Genomic DNA, 25,783 nt, shown 5'->3' on the forward strand with positions numbered 1-25,783 from the left:
GAGACTTGTGGAAAGGTCTAACAATCTTGTCATGTGCCTTTGGTGATTGATAGAGGCACAGAACAGGTCTTTGGTGCCAACTGAGTACCTTAATTACTCCAGGAGCAGAAGTTCTAGAATGTATGAATGGAATATTCTTCACTTGCAGTGACTGTTGGACTTTTTTGTAAAGAAAGAGGACAGAGACTCATTCCTTTAAAGTATCTGCTCCTAATGACCAGGCAGCCTGCTTTGGGGGCACTGTGAGTGTGCAAATATGTATAGATATATATGTATGTGATGATATGTGAAAGGGATAGGCTTTGCATGACTGTTATTCTTATGAATTTGGGCCACATTAAATTTCAGATGCACATTTAAATAATGTATAGTCAATATTCTTATACTTACTTGGATTGTGCTTAAATCTTCATTAATCTCAATATCTACACTTTGTGTAATTTGGCATAAACATGAGGAAGCACATAGCACTTTCTTTTCTCTGGAAAAGACAGGCCTGAAAATGGGCTCTATGAGTGCCAGAGGGCAAAATGACCTGGGCTGATGCCACGTAGTGTGAAATAAATGTGTCATATGGGGCCAGAAGGGGAAAGAGGCACAAAATACATTTATATCATATAGAAAATAAGAATTGTATAAACTGCATACTTTCAGATTTTTGAAAGACTCTTCAGAAATGGTCCTGCTTTAGTTGCTCTCAATGTTCTAAGCTACTCCATGTTTATTCCAGTACTGGGAAGCCAAGTCACTTTAACAGTGCACTGGACGCGGCAACTGTGAGTTCTGTCCCAGACAGCTATGTGCTTTTGGAGGGTGCTTCATTTCTTTTGCCCTTAATTTTTCAGGTTTGTACCATGGGGAAAATAATTTCTATTCTGCCTCTTTCCAAGGACATTGTTAGAATGAATAGTAAGCTCTGCAAGAACAAATCATCAACGAGAGCAAGGAAGAAAGAATCGAGCACACTGATTTGTTTAGAAATACTGTTCTGGTTAAACTTTTAATTCTACCCCTGCAATGAAGGATATATAAGAGCACTGGGGAATTACATAGCACCTTTCACCTGTATGCCTAACAATGAGCATCTTTGTTTTGCAAATGGGGAAGATGGCTACTAAAGACTGGAGGATGAGATCCCACAGAAGTTATTGGAAATGGCCCCAAGGAAAAGCAAGCAAAGGAGCCAGATCAGGGTATGCTAATTATCAAACAAACCTCTTTGCTTTCTTTATAAATAATCAACCAACTGGGGGGGGGGGCGTTGTTTAGGTACAGAAATCAATACACAATGACCTATAATGAGGACAGTATCAGAGTCTATAAACTAATAGAATAAAGATTTAGAGATAGGAATAGGGTTTCTTTATTTCCCTAAGTCCCCAGGTAAAACCCTGCTTTATTTGGCCTTTTGAAGACAGTGTGTCTGTAAGACATTAAACAATAATCTTTGCATTACAGCTTTCCTGAGCTTTACCCTCCAGTGCTTTTTTGTAGTTCCCTGACATTGTCTTTTATGACCTGATTTCTATGAGTGCTGATACACTCTATTCATTACATAAGTTATTGATTCCTTCCTGGATTTGAATCATAGATAGCAGCTGTTCTGCCTAAGCTCTTGGCAGAAGATGATGGACTAGATAGATTGCTTTGAGGCCTACTGGCTTTGGAGTAAGCAACAGTCCTACTTTTAGGAAAGGTGCATTTCTATATGAATATAAGGCAAGGCTTGTCAAACACAATGCCATGTGGATGATCAATACGTTTTCAAGATAAACCCAAACAAGAGAGTGTTTTGAAGGGAAAGAGGAAGGGGAAAAATCTTCTCATCTGAACATATATGATTTTATCATGAAACCCAGTGTGTAGAGTCTTCTAGGCTGGTTCTTGCCATTGGAGTTTGAAAAACAGCCCCTGGCACTAATAGATTTAGTCATGTATAGTATTCTCTCAGGTGAAATGATGGCCACAATCCATTTAATTTATGCTGAAAGTCTTCTCTTGACCAGAATTACCTAGAGAATTCAAATGAACGGGTTTTTCATTGCTTTAAGTAGCTGGACTATGCACATTCACAGCTTCACTGGAGCCTGAACACTGAATTGTTTGTGGCAGGCAACTCTTTTTTACTCAAAAAGGTTTCAGAGAATACTTTAGGAAACCTAACCCCTCTAGGATTTCAACAACTTGATATCAGTAAGGTGCCTCTAACTCACTGATCTCTGTAAGAGTTGGAACTTCTATTGTTAGCAGCTGTGCACTATGGCACTGACTGAGAAATGGAAACCATCAATACTCTTAGATATTATTATTATCATAGAGAAGCAGTATTACTGTCCATACTTACTGATTCAGGAACTAGAACTAAAAGAAAGGCTTATTATAAATAAGCTGGGAAATGGTTGTAAACTATCTTAATGGCTGCACTACTATTGAAACTAAACAAAAAAAAGAAGGAAAGAAAAAAAGAGAAAGAATTGATGTATTACTATTGGATTTTTCACTATTTGTACACTAATTCCTGTTGTGAAAGAAAATCTTTAGTGCTAATCCTTAAGCTAATTTCAAATATGAAATTTTGTCCTTGTTAACAGTATTGTAATTAAACCAGAAAATCATCCTTAAACCCCTTAACAAAACCAATGGTCCATAACTTGAGCTTATAGTTTTTCTTTCATCGTAAGAGTAATTTGTGAAGGTTAAAATAAAGCTAGGTAGCAGAGAAAAGAATAAAAGTTATTGGAGAATTTTCCCACACTCTGGCATTAAAAGTCTTGAAAACTCTAATCGTTATGTTAAATAAAATGGAAATCTGATCTGGTCTCTATTAGCTGTGGTGCTTTCAGGAACACCACACATCTATGACAGAGAACAGGTTTTACATTGTTCAATTCCCAATCACAGACCTTGATCACAGTGTTGAATCTCCCTCTTAAATTTTAGGTACCTGATATAGGAAAAGGTGTTCACAGCTCAGCAAATATTTAGATTGCTATTTAGGAAAAAGATATGATTGAATAAAAAACTTCAGTTTTTTTAAACCTCAATTTTCACAACACAGCAGCAGAATTTTGTGTAAATATGTTGCACATATGTATGCTTATAAATGCACATGTGCACAAGCAGCAAACTTGTCTGATTCCCCTCAACAAAACAAAGACCTATAGATATGATTAACGGTCTTTCTAGGGGAGTTAAAGACTCCAAGGGAGTCTTTTGAGTTCCCCTTTACCTGACAAGAGGAATAAAAAGAGCCTCTGGAAAGATAAATATGTACTTTTAGGCTTTCACTGAGGGGAGGAGAGGAAATGAAGAAAGAAGTAGAGGAAGACTGGCTTGAATTAATTGCTACCAGATTGATGAGTTCAGCTAGTAAATTAGATAACTTATAAGTTCTGAAATCTATCTGCACAGCAAGTATTTGATGGGATGCTTTCAAATTGAAAAGTTTCAATCTGCCGTGGTGACTTATTTTGAAGATCAGAATGGTTTCCAACACTGAACTCTGTAAACTTCATTGGAGATGGAGGGTCCTGGGGATGAAAAAAAAAATGCACAAGTGAGCTTGAACTAGTGTAAATATTCACATGGTAACATTCACTGACAATAATATGCAACTGTTAAAATTATGTTGTTGAAGAGTATGAGTCAGCATTGAAAAATGTTAAGTGAAAAAAGCAGGGTGTAAAATTATATATACAATGTTATTTTAACCCAGAATTTTTATCTGGAACAAAAGACAGATGAAATACACTAAGCTGTTGAAAGTGGTGAATTCATGAGTAATTTATGTTCATTTTCTCTAATATTTCCCACATTTTCTCTAGTACATATACATAATTTGATAATGTAAAAATATTTATTTTTGAAATTCTCAAGAAATAACATAAGCTTTGAAATTGCACAATCTGAAATTTGAATTCTAACTTTGCCATTTACTATCTCTATAATTCTGGACAAATTAATTTCTTCATCTGTAAAACAAGCATAACAAAATCTACCAAAAACAACGTCTGGCATATAGTAGGTACTCAAGCAGCTATTATTAGTATAAGCCCTCTGGAAAACAATTTAGCCACATATATTAACAGTCTTTTAAAAAGTTCACACCAGTAATTTTGCTTCTAGGATCCTATCATACCACCACAATATTGTAAAGTAGTTAGCCTCCAGTTAAAATTAATAAATTAATTTAAAATATAAAAATGTATAATCAACACACAAAAAGAAAATGATTATAAATGAAGGAAAAGATTTATGTTTAAAGATATTATTGGCAACCTTACTCATAATAGTGAAAATTGGAATAAAATCTTAAGGTTGTACGGCAGAGAATTGGTTAAATAAACAAAAGTACCTTAATATAATGGAAAATTACTTGCAGCATTAGTGAAAAAAGCAGAATTCAAAACTGAACACAACATGGTCTCAATGTTTAAAAAATATATTCATAGAAAATATTGGATGGCATACAACAAAATGTCAACATAGTTATCTTTAGGTGGTGGGATTATATGTGATTTAAACTTTCTTAATAGTTTTCTCTCCTTTCTGTTATGTTTAATATACTTTCAAAACTATTTCTCTCTCTCTCACACACACATATATATGTGTGTGTGTATATATATATATATATATATATATATTTTTTTTTTTTTTTTTTGCTGTACCATATGGCTTCCAGGATCTTAGTTTCCCTACTAAGGATTGAACCTGGGCCAACTGCAGTGAAAGCACCTACTCCTAACCACTGAAATGCCAGGGAATCCCTTAATATATTGTTCATATTATAAAAACAATTTATGCTCATCATAGAATAACTGGAAAATGTAGAAAGGCATAAAGAAAAAATGACCTGTAATTTCAGAAACTGTCTTCTACACCCTCTCCTTCTCCTTCATTTATTTGACATATGTTTATTGAATACTTACCATGTTCCAGGCATTATGCTAGAGGCTGGCACTAAAATGTGCACAAGACATAGTGACTGCCCTCAAGGAACTTATAATTTAGTTTTAGAGACAACAAGTAAGTAGGCTATTATAGAATGGGATAAAAGGGCTCTCATAAAGTCATTCTCTCTCTCTCTTTAGTTGCTCAGTCACGTCCAACTCTTTGTGACCCCACGGACTGTAGCCTGTCAGGCTCCTCTGTCCACAGAATTCTCCCAAAAGGGACATAAGTCAATGATAAACCCATGTAAATGATGTGGAAGCTGAAATCTAGAGAATAAGTACTATATATCCAGCTGAGGTAGACTGGAATGGAGGAGATGGAGGTTGCTGAAGAAGCATCCCAATCGTGAGAGGCAGTAGGGGGATGTTTGAGGGGCTGAAGGAAGTTGAGATGTGGTTCAAGAGCAGAGTATGGGGATAAAACTAGTGGAGAGGAAGCTTCAGAGTTGAGAATCTGGAGAGATGAGCAGGGGCCGGATCATAAAAGGGCTTGTAAACCATGTTAAGGAATTCAGACTCTGTTGAAGCCAATAAAACAGCCATTATACAGACTTAAATTTTTCATCATTCTAGTTGCAATGTGGAGAATGGACTGGAAGGGGCAAAACTGGAAGCAGGAAAATCAGTTAAAAAGCTATTGCAGTAATACAGGTTACAAACACATGCTCTGGAGTCATGGTAATCTAACTAGAAAAAGTACATAGCTTCCAGAGTAAAGTAAAGCTTCCAGAGCTTTACTTTAAGAAGTAAAATTAATATACTTCAGTGGATAATTAGATGTGAATGGCAGATGAAGAAGGAACAAAACAGGAAATGAGTTTTGGGGTAGGTGAAGTTGAAAGGCACTTGGTTATTCATGTCTGGAACTCAGGAAAGAGTTCTGGGCTGGAGATACATATTCAGTAGTTATCATCATATATATGCCCTTTAGCTAAGAAATGGACAGATTCCCTAAGGAATGAGTAGATTTATGTGATGCACGGGAGATAACCTAGCAAAGTTTGGGAAGACACCATCTTCAGATGTCTGATGGTAGGGATGGGGGGAAGAAGGGTGTAGAAAGCTGTAGAGAAGCATGAGAGAAGGATTGTTTTTAACTTTTAAATTTAAATAGAGTCAAATTAACTTTTGTGGGTTTACAGTTCTGTGAAATTTTATACATGCATAGAATCTTGTAAACACAGTCTCAGATAGAATGCAGAACTTCCTCTGATCCCTAAACCTGGCAACCACTAATCTATTTTCTCTCTATGTATTTTTGCCTTTTCCAAAATTTCATACAAATGGAATCATACAGCACAAAGACTTCAGAAATATTTTTGTTTTTAAATTGCAGTATAGTTGACTTCTTAGTTTCAGGTATACAACATAGCAATTTGAAATCTTTATAGATTATACATGATACAAAGGATACTGCAATATTATTGACTACATTCCTTGTGCTAGGAACTGGGTTTTTTCACTTAGAATAATGAAGTTTTAGGTTCACAAATGGTGGCTCAGAGGTAAAGAATCCTCCTACTAAGCAGGAGACATGAGTTCGATAGGTAAAGAATCTGCCTGCCAAGCAGGAGACACAGGTTTGGTCCCTAGGTCGGGAAGATCTCCTGGAGAAGGAAATGGCAACCCACTCCAGTATTCTTGCTTGGAAAATCCCATGAACAGAGGGGCCTGGCGGGCAACAATCCATTGGGTCACAAAGAGTTGGACACGACTTAGCAACTAAAGAGTAACAGCATTATTTCTGTTGTTGTTGTTCAGTTGCTAAGTCCTGTCCGACCCTCTGCAAATCCATGGACTGCAGCATACCAGGCTTCCCTGTCCTTCATTATCTCCTGGAGTTTGCCCATATTCATGTCCATTGATTCAGTGATGCTATCTAACCATCTCATCCTCTGCCACCTTCTCCTTTTGCTATCAATCTTTCCCAGCATCAGGGTCTTTCCAGTGAGTCAACTCTTCACATAAGGTGGCCAAAGTAATGAAGTTTCAGCTTCAGCATCAGTCCTTCCAATGAATATTCAGGACTGATTTCCTTTAAGATGGACTGGTTGGATCTCCTTGCAGTCCAAGGGACTCTCAAGAGTCTTCTCCAGCACCACAATTCAAAAGCATCAATTCTTCAGCGCTCAACCTTCTTTATGGTTCAACTCTCTCATCTGTACGTAACTACTGGGAAAACCATAGCTTTGGCTATCAGGACCTTTGTTGGCAAATTGATGTCTCTGCTTTTTAATATGCTATCCAAGTTTGTAATAGCTTTTCTTCCAAGGAGCAAGCATCTTTTATTTTAATAGCTGCAGTCACCATCTGTAGTGATCCTGGAGCCCAAGAAAATAAAATCTGTCACTGTTTCCACTTTTCCCCCATCTATTTGCCATTAAATGATGGGACCAGACACCATGATCTTAGTTTTTTGAATGTTGAGTTTTAAGCCAGCCTTTTCACTCTCCTCTTTCATCCTCATCAAGAGGCTCTTTAGTTCCTCTTCACTTTCTGCCATTAGAGTGGTATCATCTGCATATCTGAGGTTGTTATTTCTCCCAGCAATCTTAATTCCAGATTGTGATTCATCCAGCCTGGTATTTGGATGATACATTCTGCATATGTTAAACAAGCAAGGTAACAATATACAGCCTTGTCGTACTCTTTTCCCAATTTTGAACCAGTCCATTGTTCTATGTCCGGTTCTAACTATTGCTTCTCGACCTGCATACAGGTTTCTCAGGAAACAGGTAAGGTGGTCTGGTATTCCCATCTCTTTAAGAATTTTCCACAGTTTGTTGTGATCCACACAGTCAAACGTATTAGCATAGTTAATGAAGCAGAAGTAGATATTTTTCTGTAACTCTCTTGCTTCTCTATGATCCAACAGATGTTGGCAATTTGATCTGTGGTTCCTTTGACTTTTCTAAGCCCAGCTTATACATATCTGGAAGTTCTCAGTTCATGTTCTGCTGAAGCTTAGCTTGAAGGATTTTGAGCATTACCTTGCAAGCATGTGAAATGAAATTGTGCAGTAGTTTGAACATTCTTTGGCATTGCTCTTTGGGATTAGAATGAAAACTGACCTTTTCCAATTTTTTTTTTCTTTTCTTTTTTTTTTTTTTTAGATTGAGCTTTATGAGGGGTCTCTCAATGGCAAAAAATAGCAAAGCATTTTTTAGTTTTCCAAATTTGCTTGCATATTGAGTGCAGCACTGTAACAGCATCATCTTATAGGATTTGAAATAGCTCAGTTGGAATTCCATCACCTCCACTAGCTTTGTTCATAGGAGTGCTTCCTTAGGTCCACTTGACTTCACACTCTGGGATGTCTGGCTGTAGGTGAGTGATCATACCATCGTGGTCATCGGTATCATTAAGACCTTTTTTGGTGTAGTTCTTCTGTGTATTCTTGCCATCTCTTCTTAATCTCTTTGCTTCTGTTAGGTCCTTACTGTTTCTGTCCTTTATTATGACCATCCTTGCATAAAATATTCCCTTGATATCTTAAATTTTCTTGAAGAGTTTTCTAGTCTTTCCCATTGTATTGTTTTCTTCTATTTCTTTGCATTGTTCACTATGTTGCTGTAAGTATCAATTGTTCATTACATTTGATTTCTGAGAAGTATACTTTGTTTACTCTTTTATCCATTGAAGGACATTTGTGTTGTTTTATGGGTTTGGTTTGGTATCAATAAAGCTGCTATAACCATCCATATATACATTATTGGGTGAACACAGGTTTTCATTTTCTAGGGGAAATATTCAGGAGTAGCATTACAGGGTCATATGGTATGTGTGTGTTTAACATTGTAAGAAATTTTATAAAGACCTGACAAACTATTTTGCAGAGTGCCTGTGCTGTTTTGCATTCCCACTAGTAGGATAATTCCAATTCTTCTGCATCTTTGACAGCACTTGGAATTATCACTACATTAAAAAAAAAAAAAAAGCCCATTCGAGTATAGGTATAAAGGAATCTCCTTGTGGTTTTAATTTGAATTTTCCTAATGGCTAGTGATACTGAGCAATTTTTCTGCCCCCTGCCCCTAATGAATAGCTGTCTTTTAAAAGTAACTCCATTGCCATATTACCAATTTTCAAATGTGAATGACTATTTATATTTTAAGAAAGACTTTTGGCATTAATTTCTTAGAATATTCACAGTCAATTTTAATTTAATTAAAATATTATTGATGTACAATATTATGTTAGCTTCAATGTACTACCTGGTGATTTGATATTTGCATATATTATGAAACTATCAGTATGATAAGTCTAGTAACCATCTATTGCCCTACAAAGTTATTACAATATTATTAAAATATTCATATTTATGGCCAGTGTTTCTTTATTGATTTTGTGTGTGGATGGTCTACCTGTTGGTGTAAGTGGGGTGGTAAACTTCCCTAAAATTTTTGTGTTACTGCTCCTTTATGTTTGTTAATATTTGCTTTATGTATTTAGATGCTACTATGTTGAGTACATATATATTTATGATTGGTATATCTCATTGTTGGATCGATCCATTTATCATTATGTGATGTCCTCCTTTGTCTCTTGTTACACACGTTGTTTTAAAAGTCTGTTTTGTCTGATGTAAGTACTGCTACCCCAGCTTTAAGTTTCTATATGCATGGAATACATTTTTTCATCTCCTTAATTTCAGTCTGAAGTTGAATCTCCTTTAGGCAGCATATATATGGGTCTTGTTTTTTTTTTTTTTTTTTTTAATCCATTCAGCCACTGTATGTCTTTAGAGTATAGCATTTAATCCATCTACATTTAAAGTCACTATTGATAGGTACATACATAATGCCATTTTGTTAACTGTTTTTGGGGTTGTTTTGTAGTTCTTTTGTTGTTCTTGTTGTTCCCTTCTTCTTTTGTTGTATTCCCTATGATTTAACAGCTATCTTTAATGTTTCTCTTTTTTGTGTATGTATCTGTTATATGGTTTTGGTTTGTAATTACCATGAGGTTCATAGATAACACACTCTCTCTCTGTCTCCTCTCTCTCTCTCTCTCTGTATATATATATATATATGATTAAGTTGACAACCTTTTAAGTTAAAATACATTATAACCATCATATATTTTTATTCCTCCCTACCCCATTGTTAATGTTTATGGCATCATATTTTACATCTTTTTTGTTTTGTGTATTCCACAACTACATTTTGTGGATATGGATGATTTTATTACTTTTGTCTTTTAACCTTCCTACTAGCTTTACAACTGGTTATTCTGCTATCTTTACTGCACCTTTGCCTTTACCAACAAGATATTTTTCTTTCATATTTCTAGTTGTGGCCTTAAAAAATCTATTTATTTATATAATTGGAGGATAATTACCTTACAATATTATGATAGTTTCTTAAAAGTTTATTTATTTTAATTGGAGGCTAATTACTTTAAAATATTATATTGGTTTTGCCATACATTGACATGAATCAGCCATTGGTGTACATGTGTTCCCCATCTTGTACCCCCCTCCCACCTTCCTCCCCATCCCATCCCTCAGGGTCATCCCAGTGCACCAGCCCTGAACACCCTGTATCATGCATCGAAACTGGGCTGATAGTCTGTTTCACATATGATAATATACACGTTTCAGTGCTATTCTCTCAAATTATCCCACCCTCACCTTCTCTCACAGACTCCAAAAGTCTGTTCTTTACATCTGTGTCTCTTGCTGTCTCACATATAGGGTCATCATTACCATCTTTCTAAATTCCATATATATGCGTTAGTATACTGTATTGCTGTTTTTCTTTCTGGCTTACTTCATTCTGTATAATAGGCTCCAGTTTCATCCACCTTATTAGAACTGATTCAAAGGCATTCTTTTTAATGGCTGAGTAATATTCCATTGTGTATATGTACCACAGCTTTCTTATCCATTCATCTGCCGATAGACATCTAGGTTGCTTCCATGTCCTGACTATTGTAAACAGTGCTGTGATGAACACTGGGGTACACGTGTCTCTTTCAGTTCTGGTTTCCTCAGTGTGTATGCCCAGCAGTAGGATTCCTGGGTCATATGCCAGTTCTATTTCCAGTTTTTTAAGGAATCTCCACACTGTTCTCCATAGTGGCTGTACTAGTTTGCATTCCCACCAACAGTGTAAGAGGGTTCCCTTTGTTCCATACCCTCTCCAGCATTTATTGTTTGCAGACTTTTTGATAGCAACCATTCTGACAGGCATGAGATGGTACCTCATTGTGGTTTTGATTTGCATTTCTCTGATAATGAGTGATGTTGAGCATTTTTTCAGTTGTTTGTTAGCCATCTGTATGTCTTCTTTGGAGAAATGTCTGTTTAGTTCTTTGGCCCATATTTTGATTGGGTTGTTTATTTTTCTGGAATTGAGCTATAGGAGTTGCTTGTATATTTTTGAGATTAATTCTTTGTCAGTTGCTTCATTTGCTATTATTTTCTCCCATTCTGAAGGCTGTCTTTTCACCGTGCTTATAGTTTCCTTTGTTGTGAAGAAGCTTTTAAGTTTAATTAGATCCCATTTGTTTATTTTTGCTTTTATTTCCAATAATCTGAGAGGTGGGTCATAGAGGATCCTGCTGTGATATTGGTCGGAGAGTGTTTTGCCTATGTTTTCCTCTAGGAGTTTTATGTAGTTTCTGGTCTTATGTTTAGATCGTTAATCCATTTTGAGTTTATTTTTATGTACGGTTTTAGAAAGTATTCTAGTTTCATTCTTTTACCAGTGGTTGACCAGTTTTCCCAGCACCACTTGTTTAAAGAGTTTGTCTTTTCTCCATTGTATATTCTTGCCCCCTTTGTCAAAGTTAAGGTGTCCATAGGTGCTTGGATTTATCTCTGGGCTTTCTATTTTGTTCCACTGATCTATATTTCTGTCTGTGTGCCAGTACCATACTATCTTGATGACTGTAGCTTAGTAGTATAGTCTGAATTCAGGCAGGTTGATTCCTCCAGTTCCATTCTTCTTTCTCAAGATCGCTTTGGCTATTCAAGGTTTTTTGTATTTCCATACAGATTGTGAAATTATTTGCTCTAGTTCTGTGAAAAATACCGTTGGTAGCTTGATAGGGATTGCATTGAATCTATAGATGGCTTTGGGTAGTATACTCATTTTCATTATATTGATTCTTCCTATCCATGAACATGGTATATTTCTCCATCTATTTCTGTCATCCTTGATTTCTTTCATCAGTGTTTTATAGTTTTCCATATATAGGTCTTTTGTTTCTTTAGGTCAATTTATTCCTAAGTATTTTATTCTTTTTGTTGCAATGGTGAATGGAATTGTTTCCTTAATTTCACTTTCTGTCCTCTCATTGCTAGTGTATAGGAATGCAAGGGATTTCTGTGTGTTGATTTCATATCCTGCAACTTTACTATATTCACTGATTAGTTCTAGTTAATTTTCTGGTGGAATCTTTAGGGTTTTCTATGTAGAGGATCATGTCATCTGCAAACAGTGAGAGTTTTACTTCTTCTTTTCCAACCTGGATTCCTTTTATTTATTTTTCTTCTCTGATTGCTGTGGCTAAATCGTCCAAAACTATGTTGAATAGTAGTGGTGAGAGTGGGCACCTTTGTCTTGTTCCTGACTTTAGGGGAAATGCTTTCATTTTTTTCACCACTGAGGATAGTGTTTGCTGTGGGTTTATCATATATGGCTTTTATTATGTTGAGGTATGTTCCTTCTATTCCTGCATTCTGGAGGGGTTTTATCATAAGTGGATGTTGAATTTTGTCAAAGGCTTTCTCTGCATCTGTTGAGATAATCTGGAGAAGGAAATGACAACCAACTCCCCTATTCTTTCCTGGCAAGTCCCGTGGACAGAGGAGCCTGGTGGACTGCTGTCCATAAGGTCACACAGAGTTGGACACAACTGAAGCAATTTAGCATGCATGCATGCATTGGAGAAGGAAATGGCAATCCACTCCAGTGTTCTTGCCTGGAGAATCCCAGGGGCAGAGGAGCCTGTGTGGGCTGCCGTCTATGGGGTCGCACATGAGTTGGAAACGACTGAAGCGACTTAGCAGCAGCAGCAGCAGCATTGAGATAATCATATGGTTTTTATCTTTCAATTTGTTAATGTGGCATATCACATTGATTGATTTGTGAATATTGAAGAATTCTTGCATCCCTGGGATAAAGCCCTCTTGGTCATGATGTATGATCTTTTTAATATGTGGTTGGATTCTGTTTGCTAGAATTTTGTTAAGGATTTTTGCATCTATGTTCATCAGTGATATTGGCCTGTGGTTTTCTTTTTTTGTGGCATCTTTGTCTGGTTTTGGTATTATGGCGATGGTGGCCTCATAGAATGAGTTTGGAAGTTTACCTTCCTCTGCTATTTTCTGGAAGAGTTTGAATAGGATAGGTGTTAGCTCTTCTCTAAATTTTTGGTAAAATTCAGCTGTGAAGCCTTCTGGTCCTGGGTTTTTTTTTTGTTGTTGTTGGAAGATTTCTGATTACAGTTTCGATTTCTGTGCTTGTGATGGGTCTGTTAAGATTTTCTATTTCTTCCTGGTTCAGTTTTGGAAAGTTATACTTTTCCAGGAATTTGTCTATTTCTTCCAAGTTGTCCATTTAATTGGCATATAGTTGCTGATAGTAGTCTCTTATGATCCTTTGTATTTCTGTGTTGTCTGTTGTGATTTCTCCATTTTCATTTCTAATTTTGTGGATTTGATTCTTCTCCCTTGTTTTCTTGTGAGTCTGGCTAATGGTTTGTCTATTTTATTTATCTTCTCAAAGAACCAGCCTCTAGGTTTGTTGATTTTTGCTATGGTCTCCTTTGTTTCTTTTGCATTTATTTCTGCCCTAATTTTTATGATTTTTTTCCTTCTACTAACCCTGGGGTACTTCATTTCTTCTTTTTCTAGTTGCTTTAGGTGCAGAGTTAGGTTATTTATTTGATTTTCTCTTGTTTCTTGAGGTAAGTCTGTATTGCTATGAACCTTCCCCTTAGCACTGCTTTTACTGAATCCCACAGGTTTTGGGTTATTGTGTTTTCATTTGTTTCTATGTATATTTTGATTTCTTTTTTGATTTCTTCTGTGGATTGTTGGTTATTCAGAAGAGTGTTGTTTAGCCTCCATATGTTTAATAGATTTTTTTTCTCCCTGTAGTTGACATCTAATCTTACCACATTGTGATCAGAAAAGATGCTTGGAATGATTCCATTTTTATTTTTTTTTAATTTACCAAGGCGAGACTTAAGGCCCAGGATGTGATCTATCCTGGAGAAGCTTCCATGTGCTCTTGAGAAAAAGGTGAAATACATTTTTTTTGGGTGAAAGTCTTATAGATATCAATTAGGTCTAACTGGTCCATTGTATCATTTAAAGTTTGTGTTTCCTTGCTAATTTTCTGTTTAGTTGATCTATCCATAGGTGTGAGTGGGGGTATTAAAGTCTCCCACTATTGTGTTACTGTTAATTTCCCCTTTCATACTTGTTAGCATTTGCCTTACATATTGCAGAATATTGTGATCGTTTTTGCCATACATCAACACGAATCGGTTATAGGCATGTGTGTGTCCCCTCACTCCTTTTTTTGCTTAGAGGAGTGCCTTTAACATTTCTTCTTAACCTGGTTTAGTGGTGCTGAACTCTTTCTACTTCTGCTTGTCTGAAAAATTATTTATCACTTGTTTAAATCTGAATGAGAACTCTGGACGGTAGAGCAGTATTGGTTGTAACTTTTTTCCTTTCATCATTTTGAATATATTGTGCCAATCCCTTTTGGCCTGCAGAGTATCTTCTGAAAAGTCAGATCGCTTTATGTGAGTTCCCTTGTATATAGCACATTGCTTTCCCTTGCTGCTTTTAAGATTCTTGTTTTAATTTTTCCCTTTAAATATAATGTGTCTTGGTGTGTACCTTTTTGCATTCATCTCATTTGGGATGCTCTGTGCTTTCTGGATCTGGTTGTCTGTTTCCTTTCCCAGGTTAGGGAAGTTTTCAAGTATTATTTCTTCAAATAAGTTCTCTAACCCTTTATCTCTTCTTTCTGTGACCCATATAATGAAAATGTAGTATGCTGATGTTGTCTCAGAGGTCTCTTAAACAATTCTCCCCCTTTTTTAAAGCTCTTTTTTCTTTTTCCTCTTCAGCTTGTGTGATTTCTACTATGTGTCATCCAGATTGCTGATCCATTCTGCTGTGTCATCTAATATATTGTTGACTCCTTCTAGTGTTTTTTTATTTAAGTTATTATATTCTTCAAATGTATTTGTTTCTTCTTTGTATTTTCTAACCCTTTGTTGAAATTTTCACTGTGTTAACCCATTCATCTCACGAGTTTGTTGAACATCTTTATGATGATTACTTTGAACTCTTTATCAGGTAGTTTGCTTATCTTCATTTCATTTAGCTCTTCTTCTGGGGTTTCATCTTGTTCCTTTGTTTGGAACAAATCCTTCTGTCAGTTCATTTTGCCTAATTTGCTATTTTTATTTCTATGTATTTGGTAGGTTGGTTATGTTTCTTAATCTTGAAGTGACCTTATATAGGAGACGTCCTATGGAGCCCAGCAGCGTGCTTCCCTCAGATCACCAGTGCTATATGTTCTAGGGGTGCCTCCTATGTGGGCTGCATGTGCCCTTCTCTTGTGGTAGGGCTAAATACTGTGGGTGTGTGCGTGGGTAGGTCTTGATCCCAGTATAGTTAGCTATGAGGCCATGCCTTTTGCAGTGGCTGTGGGCCTACTGAAATGTGGGATAGGCTTCCCACACAGTTGGCTCTGTGGCCCAGGGAGGGTTGGAGTTGCTGCCAGCCTACTGGTAGGTGGAGTTAGAAATCCCTGTGATTGTTTGCGTGGCTTGAGGGGACTTGGTGCTGGTGCCAACCTGTTATTGGGTGAGGCTGAGTCCCCAGTACAAACAGGCTGGTAGGAGGATTCCAAAATGATGCTTCCCAGTGCTGGTTTTATCAGAATGAGGTACTCTAAATGGCTGCCACCACTGTCTCCATTCCCCAGGGTAAGTAGCAGTTGCCCTCTGTCTCTCTAGGAGTCTCTCCAAGATCAACAAGTGGGTCTGACCCAGGCTCCTTTCAAACTACTGCTTCTATCCTGGGACATTGGGTATGTGGGACTTTTTGTGTGCCTTTTAAGAGCAAAGTCTGTTTCCTATAGCTTTCCAGCTCTTTCACCCTAAGTCCTGGTAGTTTTCAATATTAGATGTTCTGTGAGCTCATCTTGCCAGTGTGGGATCCCCAGGCTGGGGAGACTGATTTGGGAATCAGATCCCTTGCTCCTTGGGGAGAATTTCTATGATTGTTATATTTCTCCCATTTGTGGGTCACTCACCTGAAGGTGTAGGTCCTGGCTGTACTGCCTCTGCCCCTCCCACCTGTCTTATTGTGGTTCCTTCTTTATGTCTTTAGTTGTGGGAAAATTTTCTGCTAGTCTTCAGGTCATTCTCAGAGAATTGTAGTAGTTGTAATTTTCCTGTGTCCATCAGAGGAGATGAGATCAGGGTGTTCCTACTCTGTCATTTTGGCCACCCCATTAAGCATTTTTTCTTATGCTTATTTCCACTTTTGGTGAAATATCCATTCAAACCTTTTGCTCATTATTTTATTGTGTTTGCTTTCTTACTTTTGAGATTTTAGAGCATTTAACATAATCTAGATACAAGTCCTTTATCAGACATGTGTTTTGCAAATATTTTCCCTCAGTCAGTGGCCTGTCTTTATTTTCTTAACAATGATTTTCTCAGAGAATACATTTTTAATTTTGTTGAAGTCCAACTTGTAATTTTTTTCTTTCATGTATAGTACTTTTGATATCATATCTCAACTTGTAATTTTTTTCTTTCATGTATAGTACTTTTGACGTCATATCTAAGAACTATTTGCTTAACTCAAAGTAATAAAGATTTTCTCCTAAATTTTCTTCTGAGATTTTTACAGTTTTGCATTTAGGTGTATGATCATTTTGAATTAAATTTTGTACATGTTGTGAGCTGTAGGTGTAGGTATGTCCAATTATTCTATCACTGTTTGTTGAAGACTGTATGTTCTCCACTGAATTACCCTTGTATCTTTGTGTAAAAATCAGCTGAACATCTTTATGTGTCTATGTAGTTTATTTTTTATTCTGTTCCATTGGTTCATAGGTCTGTTCCTTTGGTTAATATCACACTGTCTTGACTACTATAGCATTATAGTATGTCTTAAAATTGGAAGTTTGAGTCCTTCAATTTTGTATTTTTTTTCAGAATTGTTTTGACTATTCTAGTTTCCTTACGTTTACATATAAATTTTAGTGTCAGCTTGTCTATCTATACAAAAAACTTTAACTAAAATTAAAATCTGAATTAGGATTATATTAAATGTCTATAAATTTTGGGAGTATTGACATCTTAATTATACGGAATCTTCTGACCCATAAGCATAGTATATATCTCTGTTTATTTAGGTCTTCCATGCCTTTTTCATCAATGTTTTATAAGTTTCAGCATATAGATATTATGTGTGATTTGTTAAATATATATCTAGTTATTTACTTTTTTTGAAGTTATTGTGAATGGTATTGTATTTTTGATTTTGGTTTCCCAATTGTGCAATGCTAGTATATAGGAATATAAATAGATGTTTGTCCATTGATCTTGTGTGCTGTGAACTTGATAACTTACTCATTAGTTCTAGGAGTTTTTGTAGATTCTTAATGTAGACAATCATGACATCTGCAAAGAGAGATAATTTTACTTCTTTTCCAATTATAGTGACTTTTATTTCCTTTCTTAGCCCTATTTCATGTGTTAGGTGGAGAAGGCAATGGCAACCCACTCCAGTATTCTTGCCTGGAAAATCCCATGGATGGAAGAGCCTTGTAGGCTGCAGTCCATGGGGTCGCTAAGAGTCGGGCACGACTGAGTGACTTCACTTTTACTTTTCACTTTCATGCATTGGAGAAGGAAATGTCAACCTACTCCAGTATTCTTGCCTGGAGAATCCCAGGGACAGAGGAGCCTAGTGGGCTGCCATCTATGGGGTCGCACAGAGTCGGACATGACAGAAGCAACTTAGCAGCAGCAGCAGCAGCAGCATATGTTAGGACTTTCCTATGATATGGAATGACAGTGATAAGAGAGACTATATGAAGTTGTGGTTAACAAAGGAAAGAACTACTGGTAAACAGTGAAAACTTATCAGATCAGTTTAAGTTGAAGGTCACAAATGTGTAGTCTCAGCTGTGTTATTTCTAATCAGTTGCAGTGAGTATTTATAACCAGTTGTATTATTTTTGTAGTAGTTCTCAGCAGCCTGAGTATAGAAATGGAGAAGGCAGATGGCTGGATTTGATCTGGAGTTTGGATTTTTGCTGGCTAAAGCAATGAAGTTAGGGAGAAAAGAATATTGCCGAGAGAGAGGTTGAAGTGTTAAGGCTTGACAGAGAAGGAAGTAATCCATGTAAAAAGTTTGTTTTTACTTATATTTTGATATAATTCCTTTCAGTGTTTCCCTACATACATAGATATATTTTAATACTTAAAACTTTTATATTAAAATTAAAAATACTATTCTATAATGTTTTCAAGGTCCATCCCATGTTGTAGCATGCATTTCTTTGGTTGCCAAATGGCATTCCATTGTACAGATATACTGCATTTTGTTTATCTATTCATCAGTAGATGGATATTAGTGTTTCCGTTTTTTGGGTATTATGAATAGTGCTGCTGTGAGCATTCATGCAGGAGTTTTTGGGCATATGATTTTCATTTTTCTTGGTTATATACAAAGAAGTGGAATTGCTGGGGCGTATGGTAATTTTAGACATGAACAATGGACATGAACTTGGGCAAACTCTGGGAGATGGTGAGGGACAGAGAGGCCTGGCATGCTGTGGTCCATGGGGTCACAAAGAGTTGGACAGGACTTGGCAACTGAATGACAATAATGGTAATTTTATGTTTAACATACTAAAGGGCTTCCAAGCTGTTTTCCAAAGTGACTGCTCCATTCTGTACTGCCACCAGAAGTGTATGAAGGTTCTAATTTCTCCGAATCCCCACCAACACTTGTTATTATCTGTCTTCTGGATTATAGCCATCATCTGTTGTTGTTTAGTCACTAAATCTTTAGCAACCCCATGGACTGTGGCCCACCAGGCTTCTCTGTCCATGGGATTTCCCAGGCAAGAATACTGGACTAGGTTGCCACTTCCTTCTCCAGGGGGCTTCCTGACCCAGAAATTGAACCTGTATCTCCTGCATTGGCAAGTGGATTTTTTACCACTGAGCCACCAGGAAATCCCATGGATGAAGGAACCTGGTGGGGCATGGTCCATGGAGTTGCAAAAGAGTCAGATATGACTTAGTGACTGAACAACAATGACAATAGCCATTCTAGTGGTTATTAAATGGTATCTTGTTGTTTTGACTTGCATTCCTTAATAGGTAATGATGTTAAGCATCTTTTCATGTGCTTATTGGTCACTTGTATGTGGAGAAATATCTATTCAAATCCCTTGCTCATTAAAATATGTATCATCTTTTTACCATAGAATTGTAAGAGCTCTTTATATTGATGTATTCTACATACAAATCTCCTATCAAATATTTGATTTACACATGTTTTCTTCCAAAAGATCACATATTGTATGATTCCATGGAATCATGGATTATATGGAATGTCCAGAGTAGGCAAATCTATAGAGATAGAAAGTAGATTAGTGGTTTCCTATAGGTGGGAGTGGAGGCATGGGGAGTAACTAGTAATGAGTATGGGGTTTCTTTTGTAGGCAATGAAAATGTTCTAAAATTGATTGTGGTAATGGTTATATGACTGTGAATATCCAAAAAACCACTGAATTGTACACTGTTGTGGTCAAATTACATGGTATGTGAACTATATCTCAGTAAACTTTTCAGAATTAAACTGCACTCATACAGCTTTTCCACATAATCTTATGAATTATTCTTCAAAATAATTACTTTTAACAGTACATAATAGTTCACCATAATGATTTGGTAATTTATTTCACCATTCCTATATTGTTAGATATTTAATTTTGTTTTCAATTTTCTGGTATTATAATAAATTGATGATGAATAGTCATGCAGATCTCTGATGACTTCATTAAAATTAAAATACATTTCTAAAATGTAGTTATCAGATAAAATTACATGAAATATTTAAGGTTTTTATATATGTTATATATTTTGCCCTCAAAAAATTATCTGTGAATTTAACCTTACATCATCAGCACCTGTTCTTGCCAACATTATAAAAATTGGCTTCTTTAGTAGACAAAAATTAATATCTAGGGTTATTTTAATTTGCATTTCTTTCTACTGAAGCTGAGTAATTTTCATGTTTTTTTAACTTTTATTTTGTTGATTATTCCCAACCTTTGTAGAATTTCCAACTGTTGTGTTGTTCCTTCTTTTACTGATTTGTAAGATCTTTGTAAATTGAGGATGCTAAATTGTGTGTTACAAAAAAATTTTTGTGTTACATATTTTGCAAATGTTTCTACAAATTTGACTTTTCATTTCAAAGAAAATATCATTGAGAATCAGTGTTTTTGTGTGTAAAAAATTATGGCAATAATTTTTTTTATACATAAAAATTTGAGAAAAAATGAAAAAATATGCTAGCCTTTGTTAATCATAAGTTGTAAATAGAGAGGTATTCACTTTATCCTTTATATTTTAATTTTTAAACTTTTCAAAAGAAAAAAAGAAAAACGTATAAAATATCTAATAATTTAGAAATACATAACTTATTCAACCATTCTCCTATTGATAGACATTCAAGTTGTTTTCCATTTGGAGCTTTCACAAACATCACTGTAGTGATTATGTATAATTCTTAATATGTTGATAAACTTTGAAATGATTGTACCATTCTGCCTTCTCATGTTCCCACTTTTCTATTATTAGAACATGACTATGTTGTTCCCACAAAATTGATTAGTTAATTTATTTGAACAGGGTACAATGGGAAAAGCATTGCTTAAAGGCAATTTTGCTTACCTACAGAATCATATAAAAATGTATTTTATGGCTTCATATTTACCCAAGATATTATGAAAAAAGGGCATGGTCATATAAATTTTGAAAAAACTTATTCCACTTTTGGGGATTCACAAAACTGCTTAGCATATTATCAGTCTTGACAAGTACTGCACTAAAGACAAAGTTCCATGATCTGCATATAAGAAAATAACTTCAGTCATGCAACTTCAGGGGGCTACTACAATCCCCTCTTGGAGAGTGACAAAACTTATTTGCATAGTTCCTATGGTAAAGATAACTCTATAATATGGATGAAGGGTTTCCTAAATTTATTTCACCAAATAACTTTTCCCTGTTAACATCTACTAATATGTCAAAGAATACCCATAGTAAAATGCTAAAATAAGAAAATTAGGAAGATAAACACCATGGATAACTTAAATCTAAGTACGAGTACCACAAAAGTGTCAAACATTTCATTAGGACTTTGGATAAGAAGACAGATTTAATTCTTTCCTCTTTTAAACCTTTAATTATAAGTGAAGGTGCACAGTAAATATAGCAAATCAGGTTTTTAAATGTAGTACTATAGTAGAAAGGGCATAATCTGAAGTCAGACAGACCTCAGTTGCAGTGTTAGGTTATTTACATAGTAGCTAGATAGGTGGTTTAACTTCTTTGGACTTCAGGTTTCTCATTAAAATGGGGATAGTAACATTCACCTCGAAGAGTTGATGTGAGCATTAAGTGAGATAACATATGTCAAGTACACAGTAAAGTGACTGGCATATAGAAAATCTTATATAGCGTCTATACTGGTTCATAGTAGGGTTCTGTAAGGTAAAGAAGTGAAGACCTGAGAGCCAACAGATTGACGGCCTCTGAATAATTGCCAGATTTTTCATGGGAATAGAACTGGAGGCTTATCAGATCAGTTTCAAGCTCCACGGTATTTTTTTTTACTAAAAATTTTCCTTTGATACTAAATTACATTGAGTTTACTTACCTGTGAATGTTGCAAAGGGAAGGCTGTTTAGCTTTTCATTAGGTCAAAGAGAATCCCATGTGTAAGGCTGCCTACCACTGATGAACAAATTAATAGCATTTTGGGAGAGTGGGAGCATAGGGATTGTGTTTTTTGCTTGTTTATGGGTAAGAGTAGGTTTTTAACTGACATAATGGAGTCAGGCAAAAAAAACACACCTATGTGTAATCTTTTTCATTTCAGAGACCTGAAATGCAGCAGGACAAGAAGGCAAAAACCTAAACGAGATGTTTGACTGTTTCTGAATACCCTGGGGTCTTTTAGGCAAAGTTAATAGTGTGAGTTTGCAGGGAGTAAGGGCATCTTTTTCAGTACACTACACAGGGAACTTATGTATAGAACTTCTGCTTATGTTAATAATAAAAGATAGAATAATTTAACATCTTGTTTGCCTGGTGAGAATTTACTCCTTTTCTAGTTCAGCTCCCCAGACTGCTTCTCAGCAGTCCAGTTATTTCTCTATGTGCTTTTCTCAGAACACTGACCTGTTTGAGAGATGCAGGAGATGTAAAAGCTGCTATGTTTCTGTTTCCACGGCAAGAGATGATGATCCTTCTGGATAATCTGTAAGGTTGAAAAGTGAAGGTAAACAAATGTCCTTTCTCTTGTATGGCTGGGTATTCATTCATTGGCATACTTCCTTCTCAGGCAATCCCTGGAGGCAGCAGACATCTACAAATATCTAAAGACTGGTGTGTTATCTACTGAAGCGCTTGCAACCAGTCCAAGCATTCACATTTAAAGAGTAGTCAGCCTGCTGTACTATGCACTAAGATTATTTTATTTGTCAGCATTATCTGATCTATAATAGTGGCCAGTATTTGACTTAACTAGCTGTGATGACAGCTTAACATCATTTGGCTTTAATGGAATATTTAGGCTTCCCTGGTGGCTCAGATGGTAAAGCATCTGTCTGCAATGCAGGAGACCTGGGTTCAATCCCTGGGTTGTGAAGATCCCCTGGAGAAGGAAATGGCAGCCCACTCCAGTATTCTTGCCTGGAAAATCCCATGGACCGCGGAGCCTGGTAGGCTATGGTCCAGGAGTTCGCACAGAGTCGGACACGACTGAGCAACTTCACTTTCACTTTACTTTCACTAACAAAATTACTCTGTTTTGTTATTCCACTGGACATAATTGAGATAGCTGTTATAGCACTTTAGGTGTTGGTGTGTTTTTAAAAAGGAATGATATATCTCGAAAATAAGAAGCTTTGGAATCAACAAGCAACATTATTTACAGTAGAGATTTCTTGTTTCCAATCCCCAGCCTATTGAGGAGCAAGTTCAGTTCAGTCACTCAGTTCTGTCTGACTCTTCGCCACCCCATGGACTGCAGCACGCCAGGCTTCCCTGTCCATCACCAACTCCCAGAGCTTGCTCAAACTCATGTTCATCGAGTTGGTGATGCCATCCAACCATTTCATCCTCTGTCGTCCCCTTCTCCTCCTACCCTCAATCTTTCCCAGCATCAGGGTCTTTTCCAATGAGTCAGTTCTTCGTGTCAGGTGGCCAGAGTATTGGAGCTTTGCTTCAGCATCCAATGAATATTCAGGACTGATTTCCTTTAGGATTGACCGGTTGGATTTCCTTGCAGTCCAAGGGACTCTCAAGAGTCTTCTCCAACACCACTGTTCAAAAGCAGCAATTCTTCAGCACTCAGCTTTCTTTGTAGTCCAACTCTCACATCCATACATGACTACTGGAAGAACTATAACTTTGATAAACAGACCTTTGTCAGCAAAGTAATGTCTCTGCTTTTTAATATGCTGTCTAGGTTGGTCATAACTTTACTTCAGAGGAGCAAGCATCTTTAAATTTCATGGCTGCAGTCACCATCTGCAGTGATTTTTGAGCCTAAGAAAATAAAGTCTGTCACTGTTTCCATTGTTTCCCCATCTATTTGACATGAAGTGATGAGACCAGATGCCATGATCTTGGTTTTCTGAATGTTGAGTTTTAAGCCAACTTTTCCACTCTCCTCTTTCATTTTCATCAAGATCTCTTTAGTTCCTCTTTGCTTTCTGCCATACAGGTGGTATCATCTGCATATCTGAGGTTATTGATATTTCTCCTGGCAATCTTGATTCCAACTTGTGCTTCATCCAGCCCAGAATTTCGCATGATGTACTCTGCTTATAAGTTAAATAAGCAGGGTGACAATATACAACCCTGAAGTACTCCTTTCCCAATTTGGAACCAGTCTGTTGTTCCCTGTCCAGTTCTAACTGTTGCTTCTTGACCTGCATACAGATGTCTCAGGAGGCAGGTAAGGTGGTCTGGTATCACCATCTCTTTAAGAATTTTACACAGTTCGTTGTGATCCACACAGTCAAAGGCTTTGGCATAGTCAATAAAGCAGAAGTAGATATTTTTCTGGAATTCTCTTGCTTTTTCTATGATCCAACTGATGTTGGCAATTTGATCTCTGGAGCCAACTTATGGAGCAAGATGGTGGAATAGAAGGACATGCACTCATCTTCTCCTGTGAGAACTCCAAAGTTGCAACTCGCTGCTGAACAACCATTGACAGGAGAATGTTGGATCTCATCAAAAAATGAAACCCCACATCCAAGGGCAAAGGAGAAACCCAAGCAAGACTGTAGGAGGGGCGAAATCATGTTTAGAATCAAACTCAATACCTTCCAGAGATGCTCAGTAGGCTCAAACAAAACCTTTTGTGCACCAGGACTCAGAGACCCCACAGAGACTGAGCCAGACCTGCCTTTGAGTGTTTGACTGTCTACTGTGGAGGCGTGGGTCAGCAGTGGCCTGCTGCAGGGGCACGGGCTCTGGGTGCAGTAGACCTGAGTCACACAGCCTGTGGCATAAGCCATCTTGGAGGAGTTCGCCATTAACCCCACCATAGAGCCACTGAGCAGACAACCCACAAACTGCAGAACAATGATACCAAAGAAATTCTTGTATTGTTAAGAAAGTTCTAGGATCCACAAGAGATTTCCCAACCTGGGGATCTGGCAAAGGGAATGAGAACCCCCAGGAATTTGACCTTGTAGGCCAGTGGGATTTGATTACAGAACTTACACAGGACTGGGGAAACAGACTCTTGGAGGGCACAAACAAAACCTTGTGCATACCAGGACCCAGGAGAAAGGAGCAGTGACCCCCACAAGAGACTGGCCCAGACTTGCCTATGAGTGTCCAGGAGTCTCCGGTAGACATGTGGGTCAACAGTGTCCTGCTGCAGGGTCAGGGGCACTGAATAAAACAGTGCATGAACAGGACCTTTTAAAGGAGGTCACCATTATCTTCATTACCCCTAATAGTTTGGTCTCAGGTCAAACAACAGGGAGGGAAGACAGTCCCACCCTTCAACAGAAAATTTGATTAAAGATTTACTGAGAATGGACCCACCCATGAAAAAGCCCCAGTTTCTTCCACTGTCAATCTCTCCCATCAGGAAGCTTCCATAAAACTCTTATCCTTATCAGAGGGAAGACAGGATAAAAATCACAATCAAAGAAAACTAATCAAACTGATCACATGGACCACAGCCTTGTCTAACTCAATGAAACTATGAGCCATGTCATGTAGGGCCACTCAAGATGGATGGGTCATAGTGGAGAGTTCTGACAAAACGTGGTCCACTGGAGAAGGGAATGGCAAGCCACTTCAGTATTCTTGTCTTGAGAACCCCATGAACAGTATGAAAAGGCAAAAAGATATGACACTGAAAGATGAACTCCCCAGGTCGGTAGACACCCAATACGCTACTGGAGAAGAGTGGAGAAATAACTCCAGAAATAATGAAGAGACAGAACCAAAGCGAAAACAATGCCCAGTTGCGGATGTGACTGGTGATGGAAGTAAAGTCTGAT

The 25,783-nt window shown here is 37.0% G+C and overlaps 1 protein-coding gene across 9 annotated transcripts in view; it reads right to left on the reverse strand.

Annotated features, from left to right (window-relative positions):
* Window positions 1-969: 969 nt before the first annotated feature.
* The window catches only part of ZDHHC15 (zDHHC palmitoyltransferase 15), a 98,466-nt gene continuing 73,652 nt past the window's right edge, over window positions 970-25,783 (reverse strand). For 4 of the 9 annotated variants that reach the window (XR_015159549.1, XM_086388996.1, XM_086388999.1 and 1 more), the window contains one exon: window positions 3,334-3,530. Coding sequence is in view for 4 of the 9 variants with exons in the window: in XM_086388996.1 (XP_086245122.1) it covers window positions 3,478-3,530 (53 nt within the window). In the remaining 5 variants the exon portion in view is untranslated. Of the gene's footprint in view, window positions 3,531-17,573; window positions 17,625-22,430; window positions 22,510-25,783 lie in introns of all 9 variants that reach the window. The other 5 variants (XR_015159547.1, XR_015159552.1, XR_015159550.1 and 2 more) reach the window with 3 other exon arrangements.

The sequence above is a fragment of the Bos grunniens genome, chromosome X (genome assembly GCF_055505025.1).
Source record: "Bos grunniens cultivar Pamir isolate PY7600 chromosome X, Bosgru_T2T1.0, whole genome shotgun sequence".
Taxonomy (NCBI): domain Eukaryota; kingdom Metazoa; phylum Chordata; class Mammalia; order Artiodactyla; family Bovidae; genus Bos; species Bos grunniens.